The 14,780-nt window shown below is 40.8% G+C and overlaps 1 protein-coding gene across 1 annotated transcript in view; it reads left to right on the top strand.

Annotated features, from left to right (window-relative positions):
* Positions 1–14,774, top strand: part of IMPG1 (interphotoreceptor matrix proteoglycan 1) — a 126,352-nt gene extending 111,578 nt beyond the window's left edge. The window contains exons 15-17 of the mRNA XM_014535814.1: positions 5,437–5,635; positions 5,751–5,826; positions 14,067–14,774. Coding sequence (XP_014391300.1) covers positions 5,437–5,635; positions 5,751–5,826; positions 14,067–14,126 — 335 coding nt within the window. The 3' untranslated portion in view covers positions 14,127–14,774. The remainder of the gene's footprint in view (positions 1–5,436; positions 5,636–5,750; positions 5,827–14,066) is intronic.
* The last annotated feature ends 6 nt before the right edge of the window (positions 14,775–14,780 follow it).

Below are 14,780 nucleotides of genomic sequence, written 5' to 3'. Positions count from 1 at the left end.
AACTTGATCACGCCCCTACTTTGCCTCGTGGCATCTGCTATAAAATAAAGACACGGCTTGTGGGCGCTGGCGCTGTCTCTTCATCAGGGAGCAGCGTCCCACCAAGACCCAGCTTTCATTCTCTTGTCTGTCTTTTCTCAATCCTTTCAACCCTCCCACTCAGGATCACCTTTGGCCATAACACAAAGTAATGTAATTACTATGATTAGACTGAAAATATTTCTCCTCGAAATTATGTGTTTAAAATATTTATTTATTTATTTGATGTTAGCTTTGTTTTTACAAATATCCTTCTAAGTTCAGTGTAAATCTATCATATTTGGAGTTTATTCTGCATAAATCTTTTCCCAGTTAAAAAATCTATACTAATAAAAGAGTAATATGCTAATTAGAGCAGACGTCTTCCGGATGTTCTTCCTGACAAAGCCATAGCGGATGCCCGAGGCTCAGGCAGGCCGCGGATGGCAGCTGCCATTACAAGGGCCAGCCCGAGGCTCAGGCAGCCACAGCGACCAGCAGTGGCAGCAGCAGAGGTATGATGGGGGCATCACCTTCCCCTGATCGGGTGGTTGCCTCCTGCAGAGGGAGGCCAGACTGCGGCTTAGGCCCGCTTCCCAGGGGGGAGTGAGCCTAAGCCATCAGTAGGACATCCCCTGAGGGCTCCCAGACTGTGAGAGGGGTCAGGCCAGGCTGAGGGACACCCCCCCCTTCAGTACACTAATTTTTGTGCACCGGGCCTCTAGTAATAATAATAAAAAATAAAGTGTCCGGCACAGTACCAAACACAGAATGACCTTCAATAAATGTGAACTCCCTGTTCATACAATAGTCCCTCCTTATCCACGGTTTCTCTTACTGCAATTTCAGGTACCCACAGTCAACTGCAGTCTGAAAATATGAAGTAGAAATTTTCAGAAACAAAATATTCATAAGTTTTAAATTTCACACCTTTCTGAGTAGCATGATGAGATCTCAAGCTGTCCATGAATCATCCCTTTGTCCAGTGTATCCCCACCCTTTAGTCACTTAGTAGTTGTCTTGATTATCATATTGGTTATCAGAGAGAGACCACATTCACATAACTTTAAGTATGCTGTTATAATTACTCTCTTTTATTGTTAGTTATTGTTGTTAATCTCTTCCTGTGCCTAATTTACAAGTTAAACTTTATCATAGGTATGTATAGGGAAAAACATAGCATATATGGGTTTCAGTATTATCTCTGGTTTCAGGCATCCACTGGGTGTATTTTTAGGCTATGCTGTGGTCCACCAATTCCCCCTTGGGGTTCTTTCCTTCCCTTGAAAAGGGGGGGGGGGCAGGCGCTACTACATAAATAATTGTCATTGTGCTCCTGGTGAAGTTCCTGGTGAAGGTTCAGGATCATGATCCCTGGGGCACATCAGGGACAAGGCCTGACAGAATGACATTAATGCTCTGATTGCAGCCAGAATTCACATGGGAAGCTAAAGATGAAGCCAGAAAAAAACGTCTAGATGCAGGATGGACCTGGACCTTTCCCATCACTTGCAAATGAGCAGCTACTGACACCACTGGACTCTCTCAGGCCAAATGCCCTGGGCTGCCTCTACAGAGAGACTGTCAAACTTGATCTGCAGAAAAGCTACCCAGTTGGGTTAAGGACAGAAAAATAAGTGACTTTGTCAGCAAGCAATGGTAGTAAGCCCAGACGGTGCCCCTAACCATACTAGGTGTTTGGTGGGTATGGTACAGGCTCATAGAGAAATATTTGCATAGTGCCTACCAAAAAAAAAAATAATCTATTAGAAGGAGTTTTAAGCAAATCCAGGAAGCCAAGGCAATTATAGACTAGTCCATACAATAATCATGAGGATTTCACCTCCTCAAATCCATACACAACTTGATTATACTTGAAAATATTTTTCTAGAAAATGGTATCTAATTGTTCTCATAGACTGTTGACCTCACATCTCCTCGTCCTTTCTCTTTCCAAGATATAGACCATGTTCAGAACAGCGCATTTTAGGTTGTTGCTACATAATGCTTACATTGTCAATATTGGCCAAATCAAGAGCAAAGAGTGGGAGTGTAGACTAGTTTTTTTAAAGTAAATTCCTGGGGATGTGTTAAGGAAGAGGCAACTAGTTGTATGGCCTACACATGAATGTGTCCATCCTTCCAAGAAGAACTATCTTTGGGATATGACACATTGGGAAAGCTTTCTTAAGAAATTTCTACTGGTTAAACTTTGATTCATTGTAAAATCACTCCCTTCTCTTTCATGGTGCTTCCTCCCCAGAATCAGATCCCATCCAGGTCTTAGTCTTTGCCTAAAGCCCAAAGTTAGAGGTATCCCTCAAAGAACGACATGTGCATTAAAAGGATCGTTAACATACCTAGGGAAAATATGTTTAAAGTATGAAAGTGGAAGCAGTATGATTTGCTTCACAAATTGTTATAAATGGTCTCTTCTGTTACGATTCTAATTGATTGCAATTAGCTTTTTAGGCTATGCTGTGGTCCACCAGCTCCCCCTTAGGGCTCTTTCCTTCCCAGAAACAACTCACACAGTCAGCAAGGGGCTGGGGCAGAAGTCGAGGGACTGAGCACAAACAGGCATGATCTTGGCAACACTCAGCTTCCCTGCACTTCGGCTTCCTCATCTGCAAAGTGAGCAGGTCTCTGAAATAGCTTCTCGCTCTAAAATTTTATCTAAAATGTAAAATCTTATACGTGGCTAAAATAAAAATCGAAAGCAATTCGTCCGTCTGAAATTCCCAGTGCTGATGATTTTGAAGGGCCAAATGGATATTTGTTGAACAAATGGATCTTCTCTTAATTCCCAGGAACAGTACACCCCAAACAAAACTCGGCTGTGTGATTTTAAGTCTCCTACTTCTTGTCTGTAGACTGGTCCTGAATAAATAGCATGGGGAACGCAAGTGATTGATAAGCTATACCTGACTCCGGCCCCCAAATTTGGATGGTCATTTCTTCAGCCTTACCTTATTGTGTTTAGTTCAGCTTACTGCTGCCTAGATAGAGCATGCCTGGCTGGGCTGAAGGAAATCATGATGAAACAGAAACCTTTTTCAAACAGGAAACTCATTTGGTTATCACACATTTCCTATGAATCCTTAGCAGGGCAGAATCCGCGCATTCCGTCAGCTTTCCACATAAGTAAACTGTATTTCCCCTCTGCAGGGAGCGGAACAGAGCTCTGATTATTCCCTCCTGGCTTCTGTTTTCAAGACAAAACTCTTGAGGGTAAAGTTGCTGGCAGCTGTTATTTATTAAACCAGGCCCTGAGTGTGAATCATCTGGGTTATCAGGATAAATTTGAGTTATTTTCCAAACAGTGATAAGGATCCCATAACATGGCCAGCTGTGAGGCAGAGAAAACCAGTTCACTTTAGCCAGGCCTGGTTGTCCATAAAGGTCCCTGGACCTGCAGAGAAATACAGCTTCCCATAGACTTTTAACAGATCTACCTGATGGGAAACCCAAAACTGTTCTCCAGGGCCTGCTCCTGCCTCAGCTTTAGGGTTGGTCTCACTCATCTCTCTTCCTCTTCCTTCGTCCACCACAAGGAGGTGCTGGACCAGGACAGTGAACAAAGAGGGTCTTTGAAATTCTCACCCCACAAGGTGTCCCCCAACAACCCATTTAAAGAGCTTCTGAGGTCAGTCAATTTGGCAAAGCCTCTATGTTCTCTGATTGAAGATTCACAATAGATATTAGCTTATTTATGACCACCAGGGATTTAAAAGCAAAAAGAGAAGGGGGTGAGGTTGGAGGGAGAGAAAGGGTAAAAGAGAACAGAGGAAAGGGAGAGAAACCTGTTATATTTATTTCACCCTGCATTTAAAAAAAAAAAACACCATTTAGCTACCAAACCTCTTTTTAGTATAAAACTTATTAAGTCCTGCTGAATTTGAGTTCTGAAAATGTTCCCACTTGGGAAATACTAGACCAGATGATCACTGAAATGCTCCTAATTTTGAAAATTCTAAGTTCTGTTTACAGATCTTCTAAAGCACAATACTGGTCATACCCTTCCCTCGCCCAAAATCCACTGTGGCTCCCACCTGCCTAGAAAGTCCACATTCCTACGCACAGCATTCAACACCTCCCAGAGTTTGGCTCTAACTTTCCCAGTCGTAGTTCCCTTCCTTCCGTCCATGTGTCTGCTCTTTCCACACTGGGCTTCCCCTGCTCCATCCTCACGTCTGCTGCTCTCTCGCCTCTGTGCCTCTGCTCATGCCGCTGGTCCAATTAGAATGCTTTTGTGGCCTTTGCACATGCAGATGCAACCCACCTTACTCAGCTCAAACCATCCCCTCCCATGATGATCTCTCTAACATAATGGGAGCTCATATGTAGGGCTCTTGTGCTAGACAAGGTACTGGGCTTCTTGTATATAAGCACTGTGTGCCTTCCCCCAAGCTTCTTTCAAGAACAACTTTATACACAGTTACCAGTCCCCTAGCTCCTTCCTGGCATGTAACATGTGTTTATTGAAAGAATAATCTGAAGGATAAATGGCTGGTGTAACAGGAAACCCTCTAGGGTAGAAAGAACAATGGTCTCAGGCCCCGAGCCCCAGTGTGGTTCTGTCGTCCACCCGCCCTTTGCTTCTCCGCCTGAGAGCTCAGTGTGCCAGCTCGTACAGACAGAGAGGCTGCCGGAGCCACGGGCCTTCCAGGACTAAATACCGTGAGATTCTCTCAATTTATAATCCACGTTACAAACAATCTGAGACAACCCTACAGAATTAAAAATAGGGCAAAAGAGAACAATTAATGACAAAAGAGAACAGACTAGAAGTCTATTTGAATTTTAATAGAGGAAAAAGAATTAATCTAAAAGAATAAATCTCTGGCATTAGGGGTTTAGGGATCAGTAAGGGACTAAGAGAAAGATATTTTTTAAATCAGAAAATTATCCTGAGTTCTCCAAAATGTCCTCATAAATGACTACTACTTTATAAGGAACACCTGATCTTAAATGTATACATTTACACTTATCTCTGCAGAAAATACTTATCTTAAAAAATAACTAGCAAATCAAAACTCAAATTTCTATGCAGTGGTTGTCAAAATGTGCTCCAAACCAGATGTCAGTACCGCTGGGGCCTCCTTCAAAACACATCAGAAACTCGGGGGGGCGGGGCGGGAGGGAGGCTGGAATCTGCGTATTAACAAGGCCTCCAGGCCATGCTGATGCACAAGGTTTGTGTGTAATTCTATTTGCAGCTAAATATGTGTCTATCGACTCATTTGTCAAAGATACAGAAACGTGTGGTTCCCTTTCCACTCCAGTCTGTTATCACTACTGTACAAACCACTTCAAAATGGGGTGAGAGCCAATGTATCTGCTCCCTTCCTTTGACTTCTGCCAGCTCCCCTGCTCGGGCCTCCACGCTTTCACTAATATCTGCCCTATCTCTTACAGCTGCCCAAGCAGATCCCTGCAAACCCCTGGCCTGTGTCGAATTTGCCCAGTGTGTACAGAACGAGTGGACCGAGGGAACAGAGTGTCGCTGCCGAACTGGGTACGAGAGCCAGGGGGCCCCGGACCACCAGGGGGGCCGGGGCCGCTGTGCCCCCCAAGAGGAATGTGAGGTCCTCCAGGGAAAGGGCGCTCCGTGCAGGTGGGTCAAGCACACCAACTTTATAGACCCAGGAATTTGTTATCTGTAATTCTGAGAAACCTGGCATTAGAATGAATGCATATGGTCCTTTAAACCCATGGTTCTCAAACTTCAGCGAGCGTCAGAATCTCCTGGAGGGCGACTTGCCAAAGCGCACATGCTGGTTGCTGCCCGGCCCTGTTCCTGGCTCGGTGGGTCTGGGTAGGGCACCAGTAAGGCTGACACTTCTGGTCCAAAAGTCACACTTGGAGACCTCTGCTCAAGCTTTCCTACAGTATTTCATTGAGACCAATAAGGGGGAAAAAAGAACCTGTGTTAGCTTTAAGAGAGAAAACCACATGGTCCATACCTTAATTGGTGTGTGTGTGTGTGTGTGTGTGTGTGTGTGTGTGTGTGTGTAATACTTGTCTTTTCCCCTCTTTGCAAACACAATAGCTTTCATTATAAGAAAACTGGAAAATATAGAAAATTGAGAAAAATGATAAAAGTCATATTAGCTGCTCTTTTCTTTTGATGCACATGTGTACGTAGGACATCTATATAGAATTTTCTAAAGCAAAATGAAATCAGCCTGGCTTCTTGTTTTACAGTCAGCTTTTTAACATAGAACATTCATTCCTCCATGTCACTAAATATTTTCTGTAGCGTCATTTTCAATGCTTACAGGGTAGTCTAGCCTATGGATGTGCTATGATATGTTTAATTAATTCTTCATTTCTGACAGAAAGGTTAAACGAAGCTCTTTAGACGGAGGAAAAGAAGGTGAGCTATCACTGGCCTTCTATTCATGAACCAGGCTTTAGGATGGAGGTAGCCTGGTAATAGCTTTCATTATAAGAAAACTGGAAAATATAGAAAATTGAGAAAAATGATAAAAGTCATATTAGCTGCTCTTTTCTTTTGATGCACATGTGTACATAGGACATCTATATAGAATTTTCTAAAGCAAAATGAAATCAGCCTGGCTTCTTGTTTTACAGTCAGCTTTTTAACATAGAACATTCATTCCTCCATGTCACTAAATATTTTCTGTAGCATCATTTTCAATGCTTACAGGGTAGTCCATCCTATGGATGTGCTATGATATGTTTAATTAATTCTTCATTTCTGACAGAAAGGTTAGACGAAGCTCTTTAGACGGAGGAAAAGGTGAGCTATCACTGGCCTTCTATTCATGAACCAGACTTTAGGATGGAGGTAGCTGATGAACAACCAGGGAACACAAATGTCCCTCATTCTCCTCCAAGTCCCGTGACACCCAGATAAGATCACACTGCGGAACTCTGCCCTCCCAAGACTTCTGTGTGAGCCTGCCCCGCCCTCCCCACCGTGAGCTTCCAATCACACACACGCCAACATTTCCTCACTGGTAATCACCAGGCCTACGTCTTTATCCGACTATCCTGGTTTTTCTATTGCTCTCTTACTCATTCTAGTGACCACAATCCCTAATTTCCAACCCAGGGGACACGTGGCAATCTGCTTCCACACTCGAGCAACAAGAAAGGAGATTTTGCTTTTTTCTTGATGAAACATACCTTGTTCCTTTAAATTATTCACACTTTAAAGACAACTATACAATAGTGGTTAAGAAGCAATATTCTGGAGTCAAAGTGCAATTAAAATTTTGGCTTAGCAGTTTACTAATCAAGTGACCTTGGAGAAATTAACTTCTCTAAACCTCAAGTTCCTCATTGGATAAGGGTTACTGCAAGGGGTACGTGAAATTATGTTTATGAAACATCTTCACAAAGCACATAAAGCACAGTGTCCCTTGAGGCACGTGAGGATTATGATGATGCTATCAGTTTTCTCCTAAATTAATACCAATTAAAATCCCAACTGGATTCTTTATGGAATTTCACATTCTGTTTCTAAAGTTCCTCTGCAAATGAAAATGTCCGGAGAAAATCCTAAAGTACAATGATGGGGAGGCCTCTCTGTAAGATAGTAACTCATTAAATAATATTTAGAACACTGAGAGAGACACAGAGATAGACAACAGATTAATAGGATAAATACAAGACCTAAATAAGTTAATACCAATTAAAATCCCAACTGGATTCTTTATGGAATTTCACATTCTGGTTCTAAAGTTCCTCTGCAAATGAAAATGTCCCGGAGAAAATCCTAAAGTACAATGATGGGGAGGCCTCTCTGTAAGATAGTAACTCATGAAATAATATTTAGAACACTGAGACACAGAGATAGACAACAGATTAATAGAACAAATACAAGACCTAAATAAATCCTTACATATTAAGGAATTTATTTAACAAGCACTTCAAATCAGTAGGGAAAGTATGGGCTGGTCGGTAATGGTTAAAGTACAATTGGCCTTCCATTTAGAAAAAAATAAAATTAGTTTCTTACTACACACAAATCAATTCTATATCGAAGATTCAAACCTAAAATCAAAACAATGAAAGTATGAGAAAAAATATTTAAAATATTTTTTCTATAGTCTTAGGCTAAAAAGCCTTCCCTAGTTAAGACACCAATCCCAGAAGACATTAAGAAGAGGGCTTCCATAGAGAAAAAAAAAACACACTGTAAATAAAGTTAACATATACACAACAAGAGAAACGCATTTATAACCTATCTTCTATCTTAAAGGCTGAACATGTATAATAATGAGTTTCTATGTGTCAATTAGGCAAACTTCATATTACTAAAATGAGCAAATAAACACAGAGAAGAGATCCGAATGACCAACAAAACAGGAAAAGATGCTCAATCTCACTATGATCAGGGAAATCCAGAAACAATGAGGCAGTATAACTTACTACTCATGCGTTTGGCAGAAGAAGGTCAATAATACCCAGAGTGGATAACGTCAGGGAAAACCAGTTCTGTAAAGCATTGCTGATGGGGGTGTAAATAGGAAAAAACTTTTTAAATAAATATTTGTTACTGCCTATAAACATTTTAACTAGACTCAGATAGTCTACTTTTGGACAATTATTTCTGCAAAAATAGTTGCACTTGTTCACTGAGATATGTGTATAAAAATATGCACAGCGTCATTGCTTTGAACGGTGAAACCACTGGACAGCCCACCTATGGAGGAATAGCTCAATCATCATCATGTGGTATATTAGTCACGATGGAACACAGCCGTTAAAAGCAATAATATAGCTCTCCTGGAGCTGCCATAGGGAAAAAACCAAGACATTTCATTAAATGAGAAATGTGAATTGTAGGTTCATAGGTCCTGCTTATGTAATAAATTAATAACAAAACTCTGTATTTATAATATATTAAGTTCAAGCACATGGCATTGCTATTTTGTTGGTAACAAATCATCCAGCATTGGCAGTTTTGTATGGTTCAAGCAAATATGTAACTAAAAGCATAGTAAATACATGATTTAAAAGACACACTCGATTCCAGTTAACAATGGAAAAGAGTAGAAATGGGGTCCAAGTTTTTTAATTATGAGAATATGTGCATGTGTCACTTGTGTAATTTAAAAGCAAGCAAATATGTAACTAAAAGCATAGTAAATACATGAATTAAAAGACACACTCATTTATGATTCCAGTTAACAATGGAAAAGAGTGGAAATGCGGTCCAAGTTTTTTAATTATGAGAATATGTTCATGTATCACTTGTGTAATTTAAAAAGGCCGGGGGTGGCAGGCAGAGAACAGTGAATGAGCAAGACCCTAGTAAGATGAATAAGGAGAAGGGGTTTGCAGGTGGCTTTTATGAGCAGTAATATATTCCGTTTTTGTTTTAATCGGCCCTATTTGCTGCAGATGGCTGCGCAATTTGTCATTTTAAACATCCCTCTGAAGAAATATCCCTTATCATTCTAGGTTGTCATAAGTGAAGTCAATAGAGTAGGACACGGGCTGATCGGGAAGTGACAGCTCTTAGGAAGGTTTTCGGGGCTCTGCTCCCTGACCTGTGCCTGCCTCGGGGAATAGATAGCATGACCTTCCGGGGCTCAAATACACAGGAATAAGATGCTCCTTACACTGATTCCATTCAGCAAGCATTTTTGAGCCCCCATGTGCTAGTCACTATGTGAGGGGCTGGGCAATAGATAATAAGGAAGTGAGGAAGCAGGGGAGGGAGGCAGGGAGGAGAAAGACCAGAAGGAGGGAGAGGAAGATACTCAATTTCTTTTGGGGAGAAAAGAAAATCCTCAACAAGAGGACAAACCCCATCGCCCCATGAGCTGCTTCAGAAGGACTCTCAGTGGAGCAGAACCCTGAGCACAGCAGAGCTGAGTCCCTCCCGGATCCCCACCACCTGCTCCCCCTCCCAGCAGTTACTTCCGTTGCTCACAGATGCCATCATTTATGTGACTGCAACTTACTTATGGGGATCAGATTACCGAATCTAACATACATTACAACACTAAGATTAGAGGTTTTTAAGCTATACCCAAGTTCAAATTCGAGCTCTGCCCCTAACTAGTGAACTTGAGCAACATCTCCCTCCCCTTTAAACCTCAAATTTCTCATCTGTATTAATGGGAGTAATAGGAATACATTCGCAGGTTAAGGTAAGGAGTGAATAAGAGGCTCCTTGCCCTAACCGGTTTGGTTCAGTGGATAGAGCGTTGGCCTGCGAACTGAAAGTTCCCAGGTTCGATTCCCGTCAGGGGCATGTACCTTGGTTGTGGGCACATCCCCAGTGGGGGGTGTGCAGGAGGCAGCTGATCGATGTTTCTCTCTCATCGATGTTTCTGACTCTCTATCTCTCTCCCTTCCTCTCTGTAAAAAACCAATAAAATATATTTTTTTTAAAAAAAAGAGGCTCCCTCAGCGTAAACTCCCAGCTGCTACCAGCTGCTAGCATCTTTGGAGCTGTTCGATAATTATCAACAAAAGGCAGCCCTGTAAGGAAAACAGATTCCCTACTTGGTACTTAAACCTCAACTCAGAAGCAAATCAGGTGAAGACACTAAGTGCTGCAACTCTGAAAGCAACAGCCTCTACAGAACCGTCAGCGTGGCTGCGTTTCTGTCCTTCTACCCAGTGAAGAAGGAAATAGGAGAATTATATGGTGGGCAAGTGCGACTGAGATGAGTCCACTGATGCACAAGGAGCCTTTGCAGTTGGTTCAGATCTTTGTCATTCTACTGACAAGTCACTGTCTTTTGTTATATTTTCACCTTTATTTTTCCCTATTCTTTTTTGTTTGGTTTTTTTAATCCTCACTCAAGGATATTTTCCCCATTGATTTTTAGAGAGAGTGGAAGGGAGGGGGAAAGGGAGAGACAGAGAAAGAAACATTGGTGTAAGAGAGACATCGATAGGTTGCCTCCCACATGCGCCCCAACTGGGGCCAGGGATCGAATCTGCAACCAAGGTATGTGCCCTTGCCTGGGAACCGAACCCTAGACCCTCCAGTACACAGGCCAACACTCTAATCACGCCTATTCTTTTTCACATTCAATATCTATGAGCATAGTGCATACATTTCCCATTTTCCTCAATTTTAGATTATATATATATATATATTCAGTTGTTCTAGGAACTTACTTGGCAAAATTCCCTAAGAATAAACAAAATTTCATTTTCAAAATTCCCTTTTTAGGCTTAATGATTTTTACTTTTGTTAATCACAACTGTCATCATACATACTCAGAAAATGCAAATCTAGATCTGAGAGAGTAAATTATTTATGACTTCCTCTTCAGATCTAAAAATTTTCACTTTGTCCTTTAATAGGACTCTGTGTTCTTTGTGACATTTACAATGAGAATCATTTACAAACGTAGGGGCCAGATTAAGTACCTGATGGTACAAAGTGACTCTTATGAAGAGGTTTTAGTAACATGAAAGAACCTGTTTTAACCACAGTAAGATCACAGGTTTACTCACGCGCTACTCCTCAGATGTGTGAGGTGGTTGGTGTCCTTTTGCCCCTCTAGTAGCTGTTCCCCACTCTCTTTTGAGCCCTTTTACCACTGGGTTAAAGAAGGGGAGCTGGGAGGAAGTGGAGTTTAATATAGTCCAATCCAGTTTTTAAGATTTCTTCTGATTAACAGTTTAAGCAATTGCTTCAGCCATCTCAGTTTTCTTGAAATATATAGTCAGGCTCAGAGATCTTCTCCCCTTCCCTTCTCTTCTCCAAGTTTCGATCTGTATGCATTGGGGGAGAGGTCTCTCCTCATCTCACCAGGTCCTTGGGAAAGTTTCTATTCCCGTATTCTCCTCAGCTGTGAACTCTTAGTTCTCACCTCAGCACCTGCCGCTCCCCGGGTAGTCTCAAAGCCTCCAAATCACCCAACCAAGACAAACTGGAGCAAAAAGATTGCCTTAGCTGGCGGTAGGAGGAACAGGGGACTTGTTACTCAACCTCCTGGAACCATACCTCTCTCCTCTGCCTTCTCCCCATCAAGCACTGGACCAAGATGAGTTTCCCTCCTTCCTTTAGTGATGCCCACCTCCCCGCTTTCCCTGAAGTTATAAGGAGCAGAATGTTCAGAGAAAGAGAAGTTTACTGACAAGGGAACGTATGTCAGAAAGTATCCCCCAAATATTATACCCATTTTATAAGGTGAAGAAGAAAAAAGCAAAGTGTAAAATGTGTATATACTGTCTTCAGTAATTACATAATATGTACATATAGGGAGAAGTCTGGAATAATATACATAAAATTTTAAAATAAGTTTCATTTTGAAATTGCATGAACAAAATATTAGAGTTGTTTTTTTCAGTAACCACAACTCAGAACTTGACTTGAAAAATAACTCCACTTCTTGCAAGATGAACTTATCATTCATCTTTCCCATGAGCTTTGTTCAACCCTCTGAGGCCACTGCCTGGGAAACAGCAAGCCAACTAGAAGGCAAAACCCGGGGGTAGGGGGGGAGGTGCAGAAAGCACACTTCCTCCAAGTCTAACAAAGGCACTGGCAAAATGTGCTGCCCATTTTCACTCATCATTTTCAAACCAAAGAGTAGGAAGTCGTAGTTGCTGTTAATGCCAATAAGCCTGGGAAATAGAATATCATGTTTTGCTTTCTTTTGTAGGTCATCAGGTCACTCTAAAAATCAAGCACACGGAACTAGTGTTAAACATACTTTTAAATGTTGATTTTAATTACTGAAATTTGAAGGACATTTAAAATATTTCTGAGCCTGACTCTTATTTTAAATAGAATTAATTAAAAGCACTTTTCCTTTCCTTGCCAGGGTTTTTGATTTAGCATTTTCAAGGGGGGGGGGGGGGGGAGGCATTTCCTGGTGCAGGAAGGGTAGAGACAGAAGATTGGCATTAACTGAAATGTGTAGGCAAAACTATAAAATAACAGAAATAATCCGAGTATTTTATAATATTTTTAACCTTTCTTATAAAAATATACATGTGACTTATCAATGCATTTCACATGGTTGAAATTTTCATAATGATCATTTACATTCCTGGAACTGAATCATTTTATGCATGTACTTATAAAATATCTTCTTTTGATTTCAAATAATCAGCCAAAGCAAAATATGTAGAAAAATAAATATGTAGAAAAAGTGATTTGTGAATGAGCAACTTCAAAAATTCCTAAAAGTTCATCCTCAGATAAATGTTCCTTCCAGTGTCCTAGTTACCTCTTGTAAATTACTCATCCATTCATCAACTTACTTTACTAAAAAAAAATATATATCTGACAAAGGGAAATAATTTATCTATAACCAGGTTAAATATAGACTACATTGAGCTTTTTCAAAATGACTTTGGGGAAAATACCTTGGAAAATGTTTAGCCTGAAATCACCTAGTTTCAAAAACTATACCTAGTCTCTGATGGTAAAAATGAATGATCATCAACCAGTGTCCACCCTCCCTGAGATACACAGTGTTAGGTGGAGCCGCATCAAAGCTTACACTTAAAACAAATTATTATGGTCAATATGCAATCAATATACAATATACAGTCATATCAAATGCTAATCATAGTAGCATGTGTCCGAGTACACACTGGAAATAATGTGGGCCATTTTGACTTCCTGAAACAAAGAAAGTTGGAAAGCCAGATAAAATGCAGACTCGAGCCATAAAATGACAATGGGACACAGGATCTAATATTAACAAAATGGCCAGGATGAAGCAAACACCAACCAAATCCTGAAGTGCCAGGTAGAATTAAGAACCACAATTCAAATGAAGCAGCAATATGGAATAACAACATCTGCTATGGTTGGAAGGGAACCTGGTGACTTTCATTCACAAACTATTTGCTACCCCTGCTTCAAAAGAAAGTTCAGCCTGAGAATGTGAATTGGTTTAAGAAGAGATGGAATCTATTTATAGCAGGTTAAAAAGTTAGAAATATTTTGGAAGCATCTTCAACCTTTCAAAAAAGATAGCCTAAATGGCAAGCATATTCTCATCCATCAGCAGAGGCAATTTTTAAATGAGTCATTGATTTGCTCTTCGATGGCATTTCTTAAGCTCTTAAAATTATTTTTCTTCCAGGTAACCAGGAAAAGAAATCCTGAATCACTGACGGTAGGATATGAAGAATTTAACCATTAAGATTGGGAAGGAAATTAAAAACTGAAAATGTACATGTTATCATTTAATCTATCTCAAGAGACATGGCTTGCTTTCTCAAGGAAAATTGAATGCACTATGTCAAAATTCTGAAAACGTAGGCAGGCATATTCACTGGTTGTCAGAAGCCAGGCCTAGAGACAACACTGAGGTCCAGCACGCACCACATTTCAAATAGAGAAGACTGCGCACTGATGACTGGTACCTTCTGAAGGAAAGGATGCTTATTTATCAAAATCCAAAACACAACCAGTGAAACATTTTGGCTATTCCTGGGTGATAGCGAAGGAAATAGTAAACCAGGTTTGCTTCCAGCTGCCCTGAAAATCTTGCTCATAGATCATTTACAAGTGCAACCTATTGTTTTTGGGGTGGAAGGTGAACAATATATCAGAAGCAAAGCTCTTCAGATGTTAGAATGTACATAAAAGTTGACTACTTATGCAAGGAGATGCAGGTCTCTACATGCATGGACATATATAGTAGGTAAACACTGGTGAGGGTATATATGCTCCACACTTCAATATTTGTCACACACACACACACACCTTCAGTTCTTAGGCACATTAATTTTATGAGAAACTAGTAGCCCTGTGCATGGATCCATGCGCCAATAGCTTGCTAGTAGCTCGATGC

Source organism: Myotis brandtii, unplaced genomic scaffold (genome assembly GCF_000412655.1).
Source record: "Myotis brandtii unplaced genomic scaffold, ASM41265v1 scaffold151, whole genome shotgun sequence".
NCBI classification, from domain to species: Eukaryota; Metazoa; Chordata; class Mammalia; order Chiroptera; family Vespertilionidae; genus Myotis; species Myotis brandtii.
Note: the sequence above shows the minus strand (reverse complement) of the source record. Positions and strands in the feature narration are given on the sequence as shown.